Source organism: Rhipicephalus microplus, chromosome 5 (assembly GCF_043290135.1).
Source record: "Rhipicephalus microplus isolate Deutch F79 chromosome 5, USDA_Rmic, whole genome shotgun sequence".
NCBI classification, from domain to species: domain Eukaryota; kingdom Metazoa; phylum Arthropoda; class Arachnida; order Ixodida; family Ixodidae; genus Rhipicephalus; species Rhipicephalus microplus.
The window spans coordinates 15880722-15903740 of NC_134704.1; the positions used below are offsets into that span (position 1 = coordinate 15880722).

Consider the following 23019-nt stretch of genomic DNA (forward strand, 5'->3'; position numbering starts at 1 on the left):
ACATTATCTATCCTGATATATACAAAACGGACAGGTGCAACTGTTGTGACTCCAGAGCCACTCTGGAGCATATGTGATGGGAATGTAGAGGGATTAGTGCCCATAACGAGTATGCGGCCTCTGGTGACAACCTTCGCGCGCGCTGGGAAGCCGCAATGCTCATCCCCGTCCTCGAAGATCAGATGGGGGCCATCCAGCAGGCCGACGAAGAAGCCGGGATTCAAGGACTCCTGGCCGTAACCTAGGCGGGGCCATTCGCCCACCCCATCTACTCGCCGGACTCTGAATAAAGTACTTCACTCCTCTTCCTCGGCAAGTTCTCGCGTCGTGCGTTTGTGGTGTCTAAACGAGATCTCCGTCGCGGAGAATAGAATTCAGTGCAGGGTAGTACAGGTTAGCAGAATTACAGCCTGTGTGAAAATTTACTTTTCGAACGGGTTTAGAGTGGCATAGTGCCATTATGCGCAAAGTTCAAAGGGTGGGGGTAATGATATATGTTGGAGAGGACGTTGCCATCAGTCCCCCAAAACACGGCGTGTCGACACCGTGTGTTCTCAACCCTCCCCCTCTCCCCCCCGAATTACTTTATGGAAACCCCATTGAAGATATGAAAATTTTCAAGTGCATGCAGGGCGCTTCGGAGGAGGGGGGGGGGGGGGCGTGCTGTTGCATGCTGTCGTCAACGCTTGGCGTAACGCGGGCAAAACCACGCATAAAAATGGAAGATAGAGCGAGAAATAGAAAAAGAGATAAAGTAAAGAAAGTAAGAAAGGAAAGGAAAAGAGAAATTAATGGAGAGAAAGAGACAAAAAACTGGGAAAGATAATGCTGAATCGACGAGAAAAGAAAGAAAACCGAAGAGCAACAAAGAAGGCTGACCAGCTACGCACTTACTTCAGGCTTGGTACCAATACTGCGAAACTGCCTTAATTTTTTTATTACACAGTAGAGTGTGATAATGGCACCCTTGAAAAAATAAACATGGGGCTTAACAAGACTAAAATCTTATGAGCGATTTAAGTTTATGTGTAAATCTGCGCCTTGTTTGCAGAATAGCCATGGTCAAAACTTGCCTTTATTCGGAGGCTCCGTTGGTCTTCAAACGCGAGCATGTGGGACTTGTTGTATGTGTAGGAGGTCATTGAGGACACCTCGACCAAACGATCAGATTCTTCCGGAGGACATGCCTGTGAGGAAAAAAATGAAGAAAGAAACCACTGCAGCCATATTTTTGGTTGGATTTCAGTAGTAGTCAGTCTTTTTTTTTTACTTTTTTTACACAGATGTTTTAGTATTTCGTTGTGCAGGTGTTGAGTGTCGGTTTTGTGTAGCGTGACAAAGGTCCTAAAATATTCGCCCCTAAGAGGAAAAAAAAAAGACATGGCATAGTCAGTCGAATAGCCGCATGCCTTCGCCGAATCACACTTCAGAATTTACAAAGTGTCCCTCAATTTTATTGTTTCGTGACAGAAATTCTCTCCAAACACTCAATTTTTATCGAAGTGCACGCGTCGTTTATAGCAGAGGTCGTCAACCTGCAGCCCGTGTGGCAGTATCATGCTGCCCCCGTGATGACGTCAGAGCCATCCACCCTTCACTCTCTGTATGAAGGTCGACGCGGCATTTTCTACTTGAAATTGAACTTTTGCTTGAGTTTTCTTTGTAAATTCCAACCTTGTGACATGCTTGCGAAAGATGAATGATTTCTATTCCAATATTTTACATCATTGTCTATTCTAATTTGTCTATTTTTTATACCTTTGCCTACCCCCCCCCCCCCCCCCCCTCCTTGTATGATCCTGCGGCTCCCGCGATGTCGGCTTCATGCAACTCGGCACCCCGCATCATAAAATTTGTGAACCCTATTATACATACCCAAACCTCATTGAAACAAAGTTGCATCTTACGCGAAAGTAAGTTCATTATATCCGAAAATTCTTTATAAAAGTATATTCCTGATTCAATCTGTTGCAAAGACAATAATAATTTACATTTTATATATGATATTTGATTATATTCAGCTTAGTCATATCGAAATTTGAGTGTACTAGGCGGTGCTAATTCGTCGGATGCTGCTGGGGGTGAACGTTCCGACATGATATCTATCCCTCACGAACAAAAGTCCGTCGTTGAAAAAAAGGAACCTGTTCTCACATCCGTACACCGCTATCATACTAGACCATGCTAGCGGTCATAAATAATGGAACAAAAATGCAGCTAGAGCCAAGCTTTCACAGTTTATCACTTCTAGTCCTTCATCTTCCCACGAACTTCTCACTCGTTTGAACCACAATACCACTCTTGCACAATCAAATCTCGATATAATGAAGTAGCACCAGGGTCACAAGTTATTATACCCGATATTCAATGTAACGGTATAAATAGAAATCGGCTCTAACAAATCGCCAACGTAGCTATCGTCAGAATCCTACATAGAGAAACGCGTTATTCTAAAGGCTTCAAGTCCATATACTAACAGGGTAAACATTACTTACCCCTTGTGGCGTTTTAAACTAAATTGACCTGATCGTCATAAGAAAGTACAACAGAACCAAGTTCGTTTGACAAAACAGGCTCGCATTCACGTTTATTAGAACAAGAATGTGATGCGAGCGATTAAACTAAAATGTGGTTATTTGAATATTTATTTTGCTTTTTGGGCTACTTTCCTATAGTTCTAAGCCTCACGCGATTTCGTTGTAGCTGATATTACGGTGGCGCTCGCGTTTCATGCTGCATTTTAATAAGACTAAATGCCACAGAAATAGAGCGTGTCCAACTAAAGTTAGCATTTAGTTCGCTATAATTGATAGTTCGCTTTACCAGAGTTCGTTACAACGGGGACATAAAACGCGACGCTCAGGGTGTACGCAGAGCGACAGCGCTACGTACCTCGCCGAACGTGGTCTCGATCATTCGACGACAGCTTTCTCCGGCCCCGTGCAGTCCGTGGTGCAGCCTGTACCTGTAGACGGCCAGTGTAGTCGAGAAGCACACGCCACCCCTCGAGCCCAGGCTGTCGGAGAGCTCCAACAGGCGGCTCTGCGAGAGGCGGGCACAAAACAGAGCAGCTCATCGGTGTCTGCGCTCTGACGACACAGTAGATAATGAAAGATAAAAATACTAAGCTCGAAACTCGTAGTGCAATTTGCGTGCCACCATAACATTTGCTGCTTTTGTTTTTCAATTAAGGTCCTCAGCAGCATTTGTACTTCGAGAAGCGGTTACAGATTCATGACGATTAACAAATATCTGCACAGGGTGCCCCCAATAAAAAAGAACAGCAAAGTGGATGGCATATATTTGCACAACGTTCCTTCATAGTGTGGTCCGTATTTGCAGAGGAACTTCAGTAAAGTATACATGAGCGATGAAACGAAACACCAACAGTGTGGCATCTAAGTGCTCTCAAATTTTCCATTTCTTTTTAAGTGGTTGTGGCCTAGATTGTAATGAAAATGTACTATAGATTCATCCATAATACAATAAAGGGCCACTCTCCTTTTTTCCACCAAGGTCAAAGTGCCGCTCTGTTCGCTATCCTTTCCATCGGCCTGGTCTATGTAGTGTGACGTCCCCGCAAACACGGATTGAACCTTGGTCCTTTCAAGATGTTTTCGCTCGTTTCTTAAACCCACGCATAAAAAAAAGGAAAAGAAAACCTTCGGTGTAACGAATGGGCATTCCGGAGCTCAGAGATATACGATGCGATGAGCTCGAGATGGTAGAGAGACGGAATGAAAAAGGAAGATAACGGTGCGGAGAGATAGCGATGAGAGGCGATGAGATGATGACTGGGGCAAGGACAATACGATGAGGAATGAAAGTTAGGGATAGGAGGCGAGTAAATGGAGCGTTACGAAAGAGGGCTAAGATGGAAATCACTGAGAGGCACGACGTAGGCGACGATGACGAAGACGCTGACGAATTGGACAGATCAGACCTCGACGCCAAGAACCAACCTTCGGCCCCGATTCGAGCAGCCAACTCCGAGGCCCCAACTACATGGACATTCTGTGAGACGAACTTCACCTCCCTTACTTAAACGAGCTTTGCGGGAAGGAATGCGGCATACTGAAACATTGCACGGTTTTAATAATTAATGATTTTATCATTTGTGTCGTCCTGTGTTTACTCTGTATTGATGCTTCCTTCTATTGTCACCGTTACTTCGCTTATGTATCCTGTTTCGCGTGTCGCGAGTATTTGCTGATGTGTTACAATTTCGTGTAACAGAGATGTCGTTCACGGACAGTATGTGTGTACGCCATTTGCACTTGCCATTGAATTTAATGCGTCCATGATTAAGAAAAGATCGTGACGTCTCTTACTTCCCGGCCCCAGCACGAATCCCTGTATGTGGAAAGTGATTGAGACACCTAGCCGAAAGGGAACCGGATAAAAAGGGGTTGAGTGGTCTTCCCTCTCTTTGGCGATCGGTGGCGTAGTGGGGACGGCTCATATTGTAGGTTCAGCTATAGCCTCACGATGTACATATAGAGAGCCAGGCTGCTCTGAACACAATCTTTTTTTTCTTTTTTTGTTGGTGAATGCTACAAACGAAGTTAATTCATTGAAGTTTTGTTCCATGAATTGATTGGACTTGTACGCGGAAACTCTGTGTACAGAGACTGTAAACAAGCTCGCTCATCATTGCCATGAATGAAGCAAAACAAAGCTTACTTACCATTGAAAGCTTCAGTGCCTCATCTGTTGTCGCGGTCATGGTGCCGTGAAGCTTGCAGTCTTTAGATTCATTCGGCACTTCGTTCGTAAGCACCAGAAGGTCAGGATACCTAACCAAGCGTAACAGGTGTAAGATTTATATCCCGAGTTTACCGCTAAAAACTTGAACGTAATCTTGTTGTAAAGTTTTTTTTTTTATGTGCGAGTTGGGAGCCATATATGTGAGCAATACATATGAGCAAAGTTGTCATCTTGCAGGTTGAGCAGTAGTTGCTCTACTAGAAAATCAGCTCCATCGACGCAGATGCCAATACACTGGTGCTTGAACACGCCGCTTACATGTCCGAAATAAAATAAGAGATATTTATCTTTCTTTGTTAATTCGTAACGAGACACTCATTCCGAGAGATTCGATGCCTTTGAACAGTATGAGAAGATTCATTATTTAGCTACCACCTCGCAAAAGGATAACGTATTACGTGATGCCTGCTGACAAAAAAAAAAAAAAATGTTCCGGACTCATTGCCGTGGCTACAAGCTGCATCGGCTAACAATCTGTGGATTACACGAACAACATTTTGGAAGAGAGATTGACCGCCCTCGTATTTCAATTAGTACAGCATTCCACGCGTTATACGAAAATTGTAAATTCAGTCCCTACCGGTGCGAAGGCTGCTTTTTAGTCTACTTAAATTTCTTCCCACTTCACTCGAATCCTGCACGTAATGTCGCTATACTTTTCTATGCTTCACTATCTGTTGATCACGTCCTTGGAAGTGATATATAAATTATAAGACAATCAATGATGTTATAGATCACTGCATGGGCAACTAAATGCAGCAAACGAATAAATGTCACTCTTACATTGAAAGCTCTTTGAGCCTGCTTTCCGGTTCAAATGAAGAGATGAGCAAAATGAGAACTGGTTTAGGGTCTCGTTCGCTAAACTCGTTGGAGAGTTCCTGCAAGAGCAAAAGAGCGCGCCTACAGTTGCTGACGCGCTAACATGGCTCTGAGCAGTTCATACACAGATGACTATCATCTTCTTACATTAACTTTTTTGCACTTGGACTTCAGAACATGAAACAGAGTTGGATCGCGCATCTGCTTGCAGTCATAAGGGTTGTCTCTCAGTGGTTGCATTGAACAAAAGTGTTCTTTTGTTAGTATCCCGTCGGTGAAAGGACAGTGAAAGCGTACCTGTGCGCGCCGATTAAATCCAATAGGTCTACTAGACCGATTTACTCCTATTAATAGGCATGCAAATTAACAGATTGATTGTCTGATTTCGGTAGAAAGAAAGAACGGTAAATTTAGGGCTCTTTTTCTTCGTTATCCACAAATTAATTAATTAATTAATTAATTAATTTATTAATTTATTAATTTATTAATTTATTAATTTATTAATTTATTATTTATTAATTTATTAATTTATTTATTTATTAGTCCTGCAATCCCCGGGAGGGATTTTGGCAAGGGAGTACAAACCTATATCGTTGCGGCAGGCATTATGGCGGTCTTACACTAACACACATGTTTAATGGAGAAATATTGACAGTATAAGAAAATCTACTGCTTCATCACTCTTCCTTCCGGCAAAAAAAAAAAAAAAGGAAGACAGAGAGGGAGAGAAAGAAAGAGAGATGGAAATGGGCAAGAAAATATCTCCCTGCGCCTGCTGCTCACGCTTGTATGCCATGCGCCGAAGAAGAAGCCTCGCGAAAAGAGAAGGAAGCGTCATTTGCGTTACGTAAAACAACTTGATGCTCACAGCCAGTGCAGTCTTCGAGTAATGCTTGTTTTTAGTGGTCCTAAAATGACAAACGAAACCAAACCAAACTAACTAGCCTAGTTTGGGGCTTTAACCCAATGCAATGAAATGCATAGATATTTTGTACTTAATCTAACTTCTAACCTAACCTAATTTCTAAAGCTCACGGACAACTTCAAAAATTTAGGGGCTCTCAGGGGGACGTCTATAAGGATTTCTCTCGAAGCACGAAAGGGCTATATGAGAAAAACTAGGCGTACTGACAGAGACACACACAAAAAAGATCGAGACAACATGAACGCCAATCTTATTATTTTTTTTTGCGTCCATGTCTGCACGTTTACCTCTTCTTTTACGACCACATACCGACTAACTCAACTAAATTTCTGTCGTTCGAGGGATGAAAGGGCATTCACATGTAATAGTCTCTGTTAGCACTAAAACACCGGCAACAGTTACGCAACCGAGTGCTTGCAATACGTTGGTACAGCAACGGCGCCTTCACACAAATACAGCACTGCGTCGGTGAATCAACATCGCACGATTGTACAGAGCAAGATCGGTCGGTAAAAATAGGTTTTCTTAGCTTGGCTACCAGCTCGTGTAAACGCGATATAATCGCCGACGTCAGTGAACTCACCTGAAGAAACTTTGCGAGGGCTTTGACGGGCTGCGTGGTGGCCGTTTCTTTCACCGCCAGTCCGCAAAGGCCTTCAGTGGAAAGCCAGTTGGCGATGAAGGAGATTATTTTCTCCCGCGCCACTGCGCTGTCCGGAAGATCATTCAGCACTTTGCCGGCATCGAGCGATACCACGAAGCATGTCCGGTTGAGTTTTGCGTCTAGCAGCCGGCCTTGCAGGTTTGCTTCTGAAAGGTTGGTTACAAAAAAAAAAAAATGCTAAGACCAATGTCAGCCCCTACAAGAAGTGCACGCGACTCTGTGTTTAAGAGCACAAGGAAAGAGCTACCTTACCTCTAAGCTGTGTCCTTATGAATAACCTTAATCAGTATATGGTTATGTTATAGTTTTTGTTCAGTTAATTTTTTTACTTTTTTGTACTTGTTTTCGTGAAGTGCGCAAGCAGGTCGTCGGTCATACTGAGTGACGCAGAGCTTGCTTCCCCAGATTGTTATTTATAGTCATTTTCCTCGCATGCTCTTTCCGGGTTCTTGTTGGTGACATTTTCATTTCTTGGTGTATTTCCACATACCATGAACTAGTTCGGCATTTCATATCCGGCACATTTTCAATTTGGTTATTCTTGAGCGCGTTTCCAACGTGCGTTGCAGTTTTGTCGGTATTAATTGCCATTGATGATGTAGGTTGATTCTTGTACAAAAAATAGATAAAAGAAGAATAAGATAGAAGGATGCGCATCCATGGTGGTATTTTGTCCTCCATGTGATTATTTTTGCGTACAGCGTCTTTGGTTATTTTATTCACTGTAATTTTGTCAATAGTATGAATGTGTTGGCAGATATAGCCAAGCATGGTGCATAAAAAGACCTGTTGAAGTGCAAATAAACTTATTTGTAAGTTGGCGCTCATACATGTTCTATGTGTCTCCTTGACTTCATCTAAGTCGCGCTAGATTCATCGGGAGTATGTGCCAATTCGCCCAAGTCAAGGTGTTATTAAACTATATAAAAGCGTCGAGTTCTGCACTGTCGACACTCGCAGCGGGTTTCTCAAACACAAAGACGTAACAACTGTGATCATTGGTTCTTCACACTTGTCCTGTGTTCGCCTGTGCGCTCTTCTCAAGCGTCGTTCTTTGTACTAGCTGCAGCAGGGTGCTCCAAGTTATAGAGTTGCTTGTAGCTCTTCGTGTGGCATTCTAATTTCTTGCTGTCACATTCATTGCTTCGCTCTTGCGGCGAAACTGCCACATTTAATGCTAGAAGGTGGCACAGAGCATCATGTGCAACAGGTGACTCTCGTGTCATATGCATGTGACGGCTTACTTTTATTGTTATCTTTTGCCAATTGAACTAAATGGGCTGTCGTTGTCAATGCGTGAACCAGCAATTATTTCAATGTCTGTACGTTTTTAGACGTACGAAACGCATGTTCTTAAACACACAGCCACTATATTTAAGCGCAATTACAATAATTCCGTACATTTATTTACGAATCCCTATACTTTCCATATATTACCGTAAGAATCTTTCGGGAAGATGTGGAATCATTTAAACGATATACAAAACATTCAATGGGTAAGTTATATACCGCAGGTAAGTGGTCTTACTGTAGCTGCTGGTTTTGATGACGTTGTTGTAGAGGTACTCCACTTCACCGTCCACGAAGATGTCGCACTGGGAGAACGGAAAGTCGACAGTGGCACGCTGCGTTGACGAAGGGATGCAAACCAGCATGCCTGCACCAACCGGGAGTAAAAACTGTCTCGGGTTTCTCCTTTCATTGCGAGACACGGATACGGTCAGTGACCGGAGTTGCGCATTACCTCTGTGCGATGTGCCAGGCGCTGTTGATAGCGAGCGATTCCGTTTGCCTACAGAATGAAAGCAAAAACGCGTTCAAGATGGAGGAGAGGTAGACTGCAAACTGACACTACGCTAGGTTATAGGAGAGTTGAATTATTACGCAGCAATTCAAGCCAGCAGTGCTGGCAGATATGCAAATGAAGAAAATCAAATGAAGGCAATCAAGCAAATGAGGGGAACCACATGTGTCTGTATTTGAGGGCTTGACTTTCTTTTGCAATGTCCCATATTAAGAAACGAAACTGAAAACGCCAGTGTGCCCACGGCCCGCTGGTTACCCCACCCAACTCCCGCCATGAACTCTAGGCAAAGAACCATTGATATTTAGAAAACTACACAAATTATTTGGAGGAAACTGGATTCCTGAATAAGCATCCAATTCCAGTGACTTCGCGAATTTAGGTTTACAAATCGAGATTTCTTCATTGTACCTTGAGTGTGAATAGGTCTATGTTTTATTACAATTTGTGACAGTATTCATCAAATCACAAATATTCAGGAAAGAACGTAAATTGCAATAACTGTGCCATTAAAAACTGCACAAACGTAAAAATAAGGTAGTCCCGCCTCAACCATGCATCGAGGGTCTTAAACTGTCTTACAGAGTCTTACATTGCAGGTTACGTGAGTTTTCTGCGTTGATGCACACTAGAGATTTAAGTGTACATACGCAAAATATTTATAAATCGAGAAGTTTTCATCAACACTAAAATTAGCCTCAGCTATAAACAAATAAATGAAAACGTTTCTTGTTTATTTTTTATTGTGACATAGATTTGCTTTTAGGGCATAATATTTTTGCGTGTATGGGTACGTTGTTAGACCGGTGTTGGGTATGAAGTGAAGTACGGTCTTGTAAAATGTGTGGTCATGTATCTAGCGGTTGTAACTGGTTGTGTCGCTGTAGCAAAGGCCGGCTTGAAGGAGGTGACGGGAGCGTTGCGGCTGTAACCCTTGACATGTCCATACGAGGTGGTGTGTATCTGCTTGCATCACTGGAGTGGTAAAATACGACTTCTTTCTTCTGTGACTGCCATGCGTTCTTTCAGACAAGCCATTGCAACGTCGTATTCCTTAAAAGTGACATCAAATTCTTAAACGAATTGTTCACAGTCTTGCAGATGGTTTCATCAGAGTCGTCTCGGAAAACGTATTAATAAAACTGCATTTTACGTCGATTGATTGATTGAATGATATGTGGGGTTTAACGTCTCAAAACCATCATAAAATTGTGAGAGACGCCGTAGTGGAAGGTTCCGGAATTTTTTACCGCCTGGTGTTCTTTAACGAGCCCCAAATCTGGGCCCATGGGCCTACAGAATTTTCGTCTCCATCAACAATGCTGCCGCCGCTGCCGGGATTCGATTCCGCGACCTGCAGATCAGCAGCCGAGTACCTCAGCCGCTATACCACCGTGGTGGGGCGATTTGTTTGTACGTCGCCGTGGCCAATCTTTTCACAACTCCCCTTAAGGGGGGACGTGGTTCTTAGGGCTTTCTCATTTATTTTTGAACCAAGTGTGACAAAAGTCGCATGCTTACTTAGTTTTTTCTCCGAATTCTAAAACTGTGGTTATTTTTTCTGTAGCTTCATTAATTAATTAAATAATGAAAATAACAATGCATATTATTCTTACCATAATAGAAAAATAACTACCTGTCAAAAATTTTAAATAACATAGGGATTGACAGTAGAAAGCATAAGACATGCAATATAAGAAGCACTTTTTTGAATGGGTCATTATTTCTTACTTTACAGTACACTAAACTTGCCAGCCCTGAATGTGGCCATTGTGTGGTCACACACAAGACTAGATTGAAAAACTTGCATCAAGAGAAATCAATAATCTGATTCCTATGTTGTGTGCTCCAAACATATAGCTTCATGCTGCAAAATAAAATATTCCGCTATCTGTAATAGTTTCAGATATATTGCAGTAATTTTCAAGCAGGGTGTACAAAATTGCCATTTTGAAAAAATGAAGAAAACAAAGAATTCTAACATTTTTAACTGTAAAATGTATGCACTTATAATTACATAGCCATTGACATATAAATGAATGCTAGAAAGCCTAAGGAGTGCAATTCTGCAAACTGATCGAAAAGTGAATGAGTACTTCTCGAATTACAGTACAGTAAAGTTCATTGCATGTAACCAAATACAGAAATTTTTACATTAAAATAAAGAAAATGAAGTTGCCCATTAAAAAATAGGCTCCCAACATTGTTTTTGTGCACATTTAGCTACATTGCGCAAAAACAATTACAGCTCTACTTGTCCTAGGTCCACTTTTACCGAACAAGCAAAAGAAAGTGGTCAAAATCTGTGCTTCGAGAATAATGCTGTTAAAACTTAATTTCGCTGTACTGAGGGAAAAATATCATGGCACACATACTTCTAGTCAGTTAATATGCACTGGGAATGTAGTAGGACTGATTGTTTGTACGAGCGTGTCGTTTCTTCTAGTCCTGTAGCAAGTTGTCGTCGTGTGCTCGTCTGCCGCGAGGCCGCTTATCAGTTCGGTGACTGTATTGACGGCGATGTGCGACAAATGTGCGTGCGTCATCCGCGATCCATCGAATAACGCGGCGATGTTTTCCGGCTTGTCCAGAATAAGTTACCCGTGAGTGTCGCGAACCAAAGTTGCTCCCTCGCTCATCAATTTCGAGGCTACACGAGTGCCGAGGTGTTAGTTTCCGTAAGACTGCCACATTTTCGAGCGGAGATCGCGACAACGTTGCGAACACGTCGTTAAAAGCAGTCTACCTGTTGCCAGTAGCCTCCATTGCGAGGGCCGCGAGCATGTTCACTGCGAACGGATTGACTATCCGTCGTTGGTCGACGCGCGGCGCACTCCACTCTGACGACCCGTGGCGCAGTTCAAGGTCCTTTCGTCAGGCGGGGGGAACCACAACATCGGCGGGTTTAGCGATAAGACTGCACTTCTGTTCCGTCACTACAAAGACTGATATCTCTGGTAGCTTCACTTCTGCTTTTTACTTGCCGTCCTCTAACTGATGAGGCTGCAAAACACAGCCGTTCTCAGTAGCGTTGTCGGCAATCAACGGGCTCATACGTGAGTTAGGCCTACACCGGTGACTCGACGACCGCCATTAACCGCGTCGAGTTCGTTATCCTCGTTGTCCTGAGCCATAGCGGGGATCTTTGTGAAGTTCACAGCGAACGAACCACCGCCACACCCGCTTCACAAATTACTGTAGCACGGAACTTCTTTACTGCCGCAAGCAGCCAGTAGCACCATTACAAAATGGCGCATGTCCGTGCGCGTCACGCGTCATGATGGTGAAGCAGACGCCGAAAGCACCCCTTGGCCAATCGGATGCCTAAATTTGGTCACGTGCTCCAAGCAGCCAATTGAATCGCGCGCTAGTGTTTCTCGATGACGCGTTTTTGCTAAAAGAACCAATGAGTAAGGTGAGCCAGCGGTGGCGGGAAATTGAAGATGAAGAACGACCCTTCAAAACGAGACCAAGATGAACACGATAGCTCGTGTGTAACGGCAACAGTATGGCGCGGAAAAAGCGCGATTTTAGCGTCAATTTGCGCTCACATTAATCTCACAGGGATGTTATAAATTGATTTTGCGCCAGAAGTAGTGACGTGAGAAGCTAGAAACTTCTCAGATAAGTGCAAAAAAAGGCGCAGATTTCGGAAATGTCAGCTTTAAAAAGTCGATTTTTTTTGCGATTTTTGGCCTTCTAAGACACGTGTCCCTCCTTAACGTGAAATCGTATATCAAAGTTCAGTATCAATGTTGGACATAAGCGGGAGCTACAAGGTGCCCCTTTAGAGGGCGCTGGGGGCGGAGGTTCGTCGCAGCGCCCCCACTCCCTATTACGTCAATGCATAGGGCTGACTTTGCGGCCGCCCTCCTTTCTTTGGTGCTTAGGGGGCCAGCCACCCTCCACCTCCATGAGCACGTCTATGGTGTCGGATGAGTGGTTGCCTAGTGAAAGAACACAAGTTGCGTTGTACGTGCTCGAACTTAAATGAAAAACTCGACCTGCAGCCGAATCTACTTTATCGTATATACACTATCCGCACATTTAGGATTGCATTGCAAATAAATACATGGCCTTGCAGGAACGGGCATCTTACCGAGCGCGTTGTCAAGCGCTGCCAGGCGCGAGAAGGCCTGCCGGCACGTGCCCCGCGGGTCCTCGTAGTCCACGTTGAACGCCGCAACGCAGCCTAGCGGCGAGTAGGACAGATAGGACCGGGCCTGCGGGTGTTCGCAAAGCGTGATTGAAGGGAATATAAACTAAACAAATACTAAGTTGATATTATGTACCGATAAAGTATTTCTTCACGCACTGACTGAAAAAAAAATCGCTATCACCACTAGCACACCCCACAAACGCTTAGTGGCGTTAATGTTTGACGATATTTGAGACGCAAGTTAACTGCAGAGAGAGTATGCTGAAAGTTCGCGTATTTCTGAAGGGATGATTAGAAAAAAAGTCACTAAGGTGTTTTGGAGTCGGCTATACAAATGAAAGATGTTCAGAAGTTAGCTGATATGCAGTATCAACGCTGCAATAAAAAATATAGTAAAATATCAATTTTTACAAGTCGTTTCATGCTTGGCTGTAAGCGAAGCACAGCTGAGACGGAGAAGGACACAAAAACTAAATCGCAGCAGTGCCTCGTTTTTGTGGCTCTGCTCTTTTTTCCACGGAGTTGTGCGGCCGCTTCAAACTCAAAAAACGCTGAAGGCAGTTTAGCAGACGTCGAGTAGAGCTAATATATTTTTTTTTTCAAGTACGTATATGTTAGCGTGAGTATTGCACACCGTCGTCTCTCGGCGTATTTTTTTTTAACGAGTATGATCACAAGACACGAAAGACAACGCTCACCTTCGTCTCGAGGCTGTACTCGTTCTCGTACGTCAGAACGTTGTCGTGCTTCCTAGAAAGCACGGCGGACGATACGGTGTCGTACTCGACGTTTCCTTCCCACGTGCACACCTGAAATTGAGCACTTCTTCACGTAAACATCATATCGCCACCACTTACTGCGCATCTGCTCGGTGATCGATTTCCTTAACAGTTTCAAGCGATATGCGCTCGTTGTACGCATTAATCTCACGCATTAATCTCACGCAAGATCTCACGCATTAATGCGTGAGATTAATTAGGATGTATAATTAATGCGTGATAAATATATATCGTGTGAAGCAGTCCACGAGTAACCGCCTATATCCCATTTTGAGCTAGTTCTAGATAGTTTATTTATGTATTATAAATAATAGTTACGAGGCTAAGAGTTACGAAACGGATCGACGTCTCCAAGTAAACTGAGTATAGTCTTGCGCATAGCTTGGTCTTGGGCACGTCGACTTCTCTTGCGTATAGCTCATGTTCTGACGTAAAACCATCGCTAACGTTACAGAGCATATGTTTAGCAACCAAGTCCGCGCTGCGGTGCGACGATCTGCATATTTTATGAGTAGCGGTTCTTACTATATTCGAGTCACGCATGACTGTAGTGCTGCTGAGCCATACGCGTATATACACGGTCGTCCTCTAGGAAAGGGAACACGCAGCACCTGCCTTCAGCACCAACAACTGACAGCCAAAGAAAGCACGTCTGCCTTCGGTGTCATCGCCGTTTCGAGACCCAAACTGAACCGTAATCGAGCAGCACTTGTTCACCAGTCATGACTCGTTACTTCGTTACCCGATATATAACGTCGAACGCGGGCGTGATTTCTTTAGATATCGGTCGGTGGTGCTGTGACGCAGCCGCCGCAGAACGCAGTCCACGCACTTACACGTTCCCTATCATCACAGACTATAGATCTAGTTCACTATACCCTATCTAGTTTACTATGCCTTCATCAAGGACGACAGGGTACGTATGTGAAGCTTATCATATTGTCACAAGATCAGATAGCCAACAGTGTAGCCACTGTTGAGGTGGTCATAGCATGACGTTTCTAGTTTGAAGCACTGGCGTGGCTTTGTGGTAGCACACTTTGCTATGCAGAATTCCTGCCTTCAATACAGGCTCGAGCCACGAGTTTTATCCACTTCGTCTATCGTAATTTTTTTCCCTTATCGGCCACGCCACCATCGGCATGATTTTGTGCATGATCATGTCATAGGCTCCTTAACACTGTCACGTTAAAATATCGCGCGTATTCTCACTGACCCTAGTATCGACTGTGAAACACTAATATAATTCTTGCTAGGATTTGGCGCTCAAAAAGCCCGACATGCTAGCGAGAGACGCCGTATAGGGCTTCGGAAATTTAGACCACCTGGAGTTCTTTAACGTCACCAAAATTTAACGTGCGCCACATATTTCAATTACTCAGATCGTCTAAGCATTGTGTACCATATCTTTTTTTTTTGTCGTTACAACTTAGCGGCGCACCTGCGCGTAGTTGATTTGCTCCTCGTCGATGCAGCTGTCGTCCAGGTCCGAGTGTCTTGGAGGGAGCGAGAATTTCAGCACTGCCATGTTAGCCGCCACGCACACACCGGCCAAGTGGCGGTGAATCCGCACCAGCTGATTGGTCAGCTGCGCCGTCTGCCTCTGCGCGATGGTCCCGGAAACAATCGAAACGTCCCCACAAGCGCGAACATATATGACAAACACAGACAAACCACACCATTGAATTATACAGCAGCGTCCACGTCTGTGTAGAGCGTGCGAGCAGCCGAGCTTGCTCTCTCGGGCGACACCTTGCGCCGGCTGTAAGCACTGACGTGGTGTGACCTGGAGCATGCGCGGCCTAAAAGACATGCTGACTTGCTTGGCAGGAGGGAGTGACAAGACTGACTAGGCGTGGGTTATCACGCAGTCTAAATGCGCGAACAGTCGTAACGCCAATAGGGATGCCGTAAGCGCCCTGGGGGGAGCGTGCACCTTCCGTTAAACGCGCACACCTTTCAGCGTTGTCATACGTGCAAAGCAACTCAGCATGCATGTATGCTTGGCCACCCGTTTTTGAACCGCAAGGTGTTGCCGCGCAGAACAGGGCCAGATGCTTGTGCACTCTACATGAACGTGGACGTATAGTTGTAGAAATCGAAAACGGGTGCCCTCGCGAGTAGCCAGTTGCAAGGCCCCTAAACTACTCCGAGTTCAAATATGAAAGGGCGTTTCATCTCTCGCCATCACTGCTGTTCCTATACAATCACTATTTTCTCCATTCACAAATCTTTTTCTTATAAAACACGTCGGAAATTAGCGTCGAACGTGCCATGGTTTTACAATTTCGGTCAACGCACTATCTCAGCTTGCGCAGTAGAGAATGCACAAAACGAAGCGAAATAAATCGGCCATGCACAGTCTCATGCCGCACGGTAGTCATGCGAGTCACGCCACGAGATAATAATGCACTCGTTGTCTTTATTGGGGATGACGATAGTTATAGCGTGAGAACAAAACGACGACACAGAGTGTTGTCGTTTTGTTCTCGCGCTATAGCTATCGTCATGCCATACCAACTAGCCCAAGCTGCCACACTTTATTGGGGAGTTTTCGAATAGGGGCCTCAATCTATTTGGCGTCCCGATGAAACAGCGTCGAAGCCACTGCGCATGCGCGAGATCATATCAGCGTTTGGGTTGTGCTTAGGGATGCTGTCTCTAGAATTTAGAGGGAGCCCTAAAGCTTACTCCAAAAGCTTTGTGCCAAGAAAAACATGACAGCATTCATTTATGTCGACACACTGCGCATAAATTGGCGCAGCCTTCGCCTCGTCATATTCTAGCCCGGCTTGATCGATATGGATTCACGCAGCACAATGGGCGCCGTACTATGCCCCAATCGTGTGGGAGCCCCAATGAAACAGCGTCGAGACCACTGCGCATGCGCGAGACCAAAAGAACGTCTGGGTTTGGCGTTGGGGATGCTATTTCTAGAATTTAGTGCGAGCCACATTAAAGCCTGCCCCAAAAGCTTTGCGCTAAGAATGCATGACGGCATCTACTTGTGGCGGCGACACACAGCGCACTGTATTGGCGCCGAATCCACCTTCTAGCCCGGCGTGATTTGTCTGCACGCTGCACAAATCATTCACCGTATTACACGATCCTCGCCGAACTCCCCGGCTTGACGCAGCCCAGTGGGCTGCCACGCCAAGTACAGCACACCACCGTGCAGTATACACCCTGGCCATTCCAGGACCCCCGGTTTTCTGCAGCGCCCGTCACCACGCCCAAGACCGCGTGCGCATAGCCTAGGTGAAGCCATGCTACGCGAAGAAATCGCCCGTCACTGCGACGGCCTATGAGCCTCGCCACTTCACCCTGTCTCGAAGAAGTCTTATTTTTGGCGACCTTGTGGGGACCAACGTGCCCTCAGCGCGCGCACCATCCCGGACAGGTACGTCGTCCAGCATAGTTGCCCGCGCTTTCTCTGTGCTGGCGAAGGCGCACACGTACATTCAAATTACCGTCAATCAGAACAACGTCCCGAAAACTGCAGTCAGCATCCGCTTCGGCTTGTTCCAATTTTCTTTCATGAGCCTTGGCCTAAGAAACGGTTGACAAACCTTTCAACGATTCATCGACGACGTCGTCCGCGGCCTCGTCTTCTGCTTCTACCTTAAAAATTGGTCTTTTGGCGTAATGCTGAACAACACCACAGGCACCTTCGTCAGCTGTTAGGAGGTCGTCTTCAGAGACAACACCTTGAATAGTATTCATAGATCTATGTGGACTAGCTGTGCCAAGGATGTTTCCAGTGGATGTCAGATTTGGGAGGGTTTCATATTGCTTCCTGTCTCGTATTTCAAGCAGCAGGCCGCCGCTAGCCATCTTAGAGGCCTTATAGCCAGGTCCTAGTTTCTCTGTTGGGTATCTTGCTACCAAATATGGATAGATAGTTCCGGATTTTTTATCAGACTGTTCCCTATTTATTACATAATATTTTGGAAAGTCTTTCGCTCTTTGCAAAGAATGCGTTGGCTGTTTCGGTGCACAATCTTTTCAGGTTACGAATAGATTTGAAAGAGGATGCACTTAATAGAACAGGTGGTTTAAGTTCGGCAGCGGTGCCAGCTGTCCACCACTGAGCCCAACCAGGGGACGTGGCAGGGGATGCTGGGCAAATCCTGTCTTCGCCAGCTGTACAACGCAGCAATAACCTAGAATGAAATAGCCAAGATTGTGCATTCACACGAGGCTAACCCTTGCCACCAGGAAAGATCGGAAGTAAATGGAAGAAAGAAGTAGAAAGAAAAGATAAAAAGAGATAGAGAAAGACAAAGATCAGAAGAGAGAGAGAGAGAGGACAGAAAAAGGCGACTGCCGATTTCCTCTCGTTGGGCCAGCCCAGGGGTGCCTTCTAAGTGAAGCCTCGGCCGAAGGGATGTGTTGCCTCCACCGGAGGGCCTTAAAGTTTTAATCAACCAGCGTCGGCTCAACCCCCACTATCCCCTGTTCCCGGACGCGGCTCAGCCACGCACAGCGAAGCGAGGAAAGAACCCCCCCCCCCCTTCCCCGTTAGCTCGAGTCCACGGTGTCGCTACGCAATAAACGCCTGCTTGCGCAAACGCACTTGTGGGGGAGACATTTCTATTACACAACCGTGAAAATTAAAGATGAACTTGCCAAGAAGATGGAACTGTCGATCATCATCATACGGCTGGATGGAAAGGTGACTCGGCAAGGTTTGGTGGGACCGGTATGGTGGGTAATGAACACGATGACGTCCACGAGTCTGTAAAGACGAAAAGCGCCGTATGCCTTTACTCTGCCACCCTAAGCTCGCAATAATGAAAAAAAAAAAAGACACCTCAAACACTTACGGAGCAAATCGATTTAGGATGAGTGGGTCGTCGGTGCGTGGAATACCCAACACGATGAGCTGTCTCACAGTGCTCATGTTGTTCTGAAACGAGCAAAGATAAAGCCCATGGTTATAAAATGCATATTGTTTTACTGATATGAACAATTGATTTGTTGATTGAGGCACGTTTCAAAGGTAAAGGAAACTATCCATATTTAAGAGGAAAATACTGACCATAACAATGCAGGATTTCAACTCGAAACTAGTGGGGAAAAATTGCAATACCATGGAATTATTAAGAGACGGCACAGTGGAGGACGCCGTTTTAATGCTGACCTTCTAGAGCTTCCTTGAGGTGTATATGAATAAAAGTACACGGATGTTAGTGCGTTTTGCCCCCCAAGTAAATGTGGCCTTATGACCAGAAACGAAATTACGAAGATTTACAGTTAGAAATATTGAAACTAGGGGTGTGCGGATATTCGAACCTTATTAAAACTGTTAGGGTTTAATGTCCCAAAACTACCATATTATAATGAGAAACGCTGTAGTGGAGGCCTCCGAAAATTTCGCCCACATGGGGTTCTTTAACGTGCACTTAAATCCAAGCTCAAATATCTCAAGCATTTTCGCCTCCAGCGAAAATGAGGCCTTCGCGGCCGGCATTCGATCTCTCGGCCTGCACAAAAACTTTATTCAAATTCACTTCGCACAAAAAAATTTTACTCTTCGCACAGCTCTAATTATATCTCCAAAAAGTAAACAAAACAATAAGACGCAGAGAAAAAGTACAGAAAACAAACATGGGAACAGAAGATTTGTTTGTGTTGCCTTTCTTATTGTCACAACGTTTTTTGAACTGTTATGTATTTAAGCTTGAGTGTATGCCAACAGCTCATGCCTTGTCCACTGGTTACGGTGATCTTACTGTGATTGATACGGTGCTCACGGGGACCGGCTGCTGGACCAAAAGTCACGGGCCACAGCAGTGACTGGCCACATCAGTCGGATTTCGATGGAGGAGGAATGTTAGAGGCCTGCGTTCTGCGCGACGGCAGTGCACGCTCAAGAACACCGGATGGTCTAACTTCGTGGAGCCATTCACTGCGGCACCTTATCGTGAAATCCTAGATATTATTTTCAAGAGTTACTTCATTTAAAAAAAAAAAGAGACCGATATACACAGACGAAGGAACAGGTGCAGAAAACAAAGTCTGCCAACAGAAGAATAATTTATTCTGTCTATATTTTTTTTCGACGCCGTGTGGTGTGTTGTTTTGTGCTTACATTCGGGTCCGTACCAAGAACTCAAGCTTCACGACTCACAGTTATTCGGCCGTTGTTTTGTTCTTGCACAAAATGCAGGACTCACACATTCGAGTGTATAAGTTTCATTTTTCTATTCCTGTATAATACGGATACAATTTTGGATGTCTTTGGCATTTCGTCTTCAAAGGCGATGCACAGAACATTTCCCAGTGCATGAGGGGAAATGTTTTCTTTTTTTTTAGTTGGCGAGGCGATCGGCTGCAATGCTTCAGTCGTCGTCAGGGTGAAGCATCTGCGGGACTTCTTGTAGTATCTTACTTTTAATGTTTAAAAAAGTCACAGCTTTGCCGCAAAGGCGAAGCAATGAATGCGATAGCAACAAATTGTAAGGTCACGTGCAGAATGGCAAGCAGATCGAAACGTGCCCAGCGTTTATCACGCACAAAGGACGCACGAAACGTTTTTACAGGAACAGATGAAGGTGAATAAGCGTCTGAGTTGTTAATTCGCTGTGTCTGAAAAGTGCGCCCTTTTCGCAAACAGATGCTGTGCAACAGTTGCGGTGACCTTTGTGCGCCCGGTAACTACAACAGAATCGTTCCGACGAAACTCAAAGGCTAGCCAAGACGTACGATTCTCCCCACTGCAAGAAAAGGGCATGTGATCGAGCGTACACCCTCTTATTCTCTACGCGGGCGAAAATACGCGTGAGCGATGAGACCCGCCGCGCGCTTACTGCGCCATCTTACTGATAATGCTAAAAACACGATAGCCCCCCCCCCCCCCCCGACATGCCCACCAACAGCGAGCGGTAAGTGGCAGATATGAATAGCTTGCTGTTTGAACGTTGAAGGAGGTACTTCTTGTGGTTAACGCCTCGCATTCATGATGCGGAGCTCCCACGTTCGATTCAGCGCGCCGCAGTCTTTTTTTTCTGAATTTTTTTCATTTCTTGAATTTTCATATATATAGACACGTATACATATACAGTGCATGACGCAGACGCCGAAATCCAGCCGAGAGTGTCCATATAATTGCTATCGCAATAAAATGAACAATGGTCATCGCCGGTGGATGGCGTACCAGTGCGCGGATGGATGGCTCGGCGCGCTGCAGTGCGCTGAAGTTTAGAGCAAGGAAAGCTACACCATGTAGCGCGTAGTCGTGACACCACGACGCCACCGAGCGAGCGAAGCGACCAGGGAACAGGTGATCCTTGGCCCAGGGAACCCTGAAGCCGACGTCGTCGAATGCGCCCACTAGCCGAGAAGTGACGTCACGCTTGCTCAGCTCCACGAAGTCGCGAAACGATGAGGCTGCAGCAGCGAGGTGCACGACGGCTGTTAACACCAGCTATCTAATTTAGATTTGTACAATGGCTAACAGTATCTGCACATTAGTTGTATCGTTATTACTGTACCGGCGTCACCATGTCATATTTTTGCATTTAGCTACTGTATAATGCACCCATAATTATACTGTTTTCTTATACAATATTTGTGCAAGTTACAATGTTTCTACCCTGCTTCTCAATAACAGTATTTATGTTGTGCACTAATTCATAGAAGTTTTTGTACCTTTTGTTACGCACTTTCACGTACCGTCTCTAGGCATGACGCGGTCCGTGGTTCTGTCGTAAAACACATGCTGGTACACAGTGAGGCTACAAGCTCGCTGAGGCAGCTGGATCGGGCTCGGTGGCTTCTCGGACAAGATGCAGATCAAAAATCCTGAGAAAGGTATAAGTGGCATCAGCATTTTAACAATAAAATGCAAGCTGATTTTTCGTCACGTATGTACTGGTGAATCACGTGCTAGTTGGTTAGAAGCAAGGTGAACAACACAGAGCAAAAGTAACAATGTTTAGGCAATGGCTTTCTTAACCGTTATTAACACTCGCAATTTAGGTAAAAAGGTACGCTTAGATACTAGAAAAAAAAAAGCGCCACCTTCAGCACCCGGCGGATGCATGCGCTCCTGGGCAATCTTTTAACTAGCGGTCAGAAGCCCTCTTTCCGGTGTGTGCAGATATCCGACAATAGATATTAGTAATATGCAAGTGACAGCCTATTTCGCACAGCCGTTTCAACTTTTGCCATCCGCTTCAAACTACCGTCATCGTCATAATCAAAGCAATCATTTCCAATCTATGTTATCTTGCGCGAGTCGATCCCATTTTATCCTTGAGAACTTTTCGATTGCGAAAGTGCAACATTCTCTCCTGATAGCTCCCGTACTTCTTGGCGCACTACGGTGACGCAGCCAGTAGTTCCCGTGATGTCTACAGCGTACATGCTCTCGATTTGTCGATACACGCGAAATATCACATGTGTGTCCTGCACTGCTTTGCCATGCAGCCACCCATCCGTTCTTCTTTGTCTCGCAAGAACATAGAGCACGATCAACTGATCAAACTTCGTTTTTTTGTGTGTGTTTACAACTGCGCAAGCAGTGATAACAGCATGCAGCCGAGAGGTGTGAAATTCTGGCTCAAGCGCTTAGTGTTGATATTGTTCACGTGCAGTCAAGATATAAGGGGCGAGGAGGATGCATCGTGCGTATGAAGGAGAGGAGAAGGTCACCCCCTCGTCTTTAAACGTGAGTGGACCTTTAAAGGCCGAAACAGTGCACACACAAGCAACGAACACGAGATGTTGTTTTACCTCAAAATTTCTAAGACATATGACGCCTGCTGTTACCGCATTTCGCAAAATAGTATTAATGCGTGTATCTCACCACCATGCAGAGAAGCTTCGCCCATGCGTCCTTCGCGATGCGGAGGTGTCGCACCTGGGCGAGATAAATGAATATAAGCCATCATGTCGTGTAGTTAGGGTCAACGTACATGCCGCAGCGTAAGAGTGTATATGATTGACTGACTGATTAATGGTCGTGATTTTCCGAGCACAAATTGCCACACCCACTTGCTTCTTTTATCTTTATGTGGCCTGGTTTCAGTAACAAAAGTTGTTGCGCGTGTGGAAATCCCTCGCTGCAGGTCGTACTGAGCGGTGGTATAGGTT

At 45.1% G+C, this 23019-nt stretch overlaps 1 protein-coding gene across 1 annotated transcript in view; it reads right to left on the reverse strand.

Moving 5' to 3' along the window:
• LOC119173999 (uncharacterized) overlaps positions 1-22781 on the reverse strand; it is a 29760-nt gene extending 6979 nt beyond the window's left edge. Inside the window, exons 1-14 of the mRNA XM_075894916.1 lie at positions 22733-22781; positions 21598-21726; positions 18747-18829; positions 18550-18658; positions 15362-15523; positions 13840-13950; positions 13082-13205; positions 8923-8970; positions 8707-8835; positions 7098-7324; positions 5551-5648; positions 4688-4796; positions 2893-3042; positions 1074-1187 (exon numbers count right to left, since the gene is read on the reverse strand). Coding sequence (XP_075751031.1) covers positions 1074-1187; positions 2893-3042; positions 4688-4796; positions 5551-5648; positions 7098-7324; positions 8707-8835; positions 8923-8970; positions 13082-13205; positions 13840-13950; positions 15362-15523; positions 18550-18658; positions 18747-18829; positions 21598-21642 — 1509 coding nt within the window. The 5' untranslated portion in view covers positions 21643-21726; positions 22733-22781. The remainder of the gene's footprint in view (positions 1-1073; positions 1188-2892; positions 3043-4687; positions 4797-5550; positions 5649-7097; positions 7325-8706; positions 8836-8922; positions 8971-13081; positions 13206-13839; positions 13951-15361; positions 15524-18549; positions 18659-18746; positions 18830-21597; positions 21727-22732) is intronic.
• Positions 22782-23019: the final 238 nt, after the last annotated feature.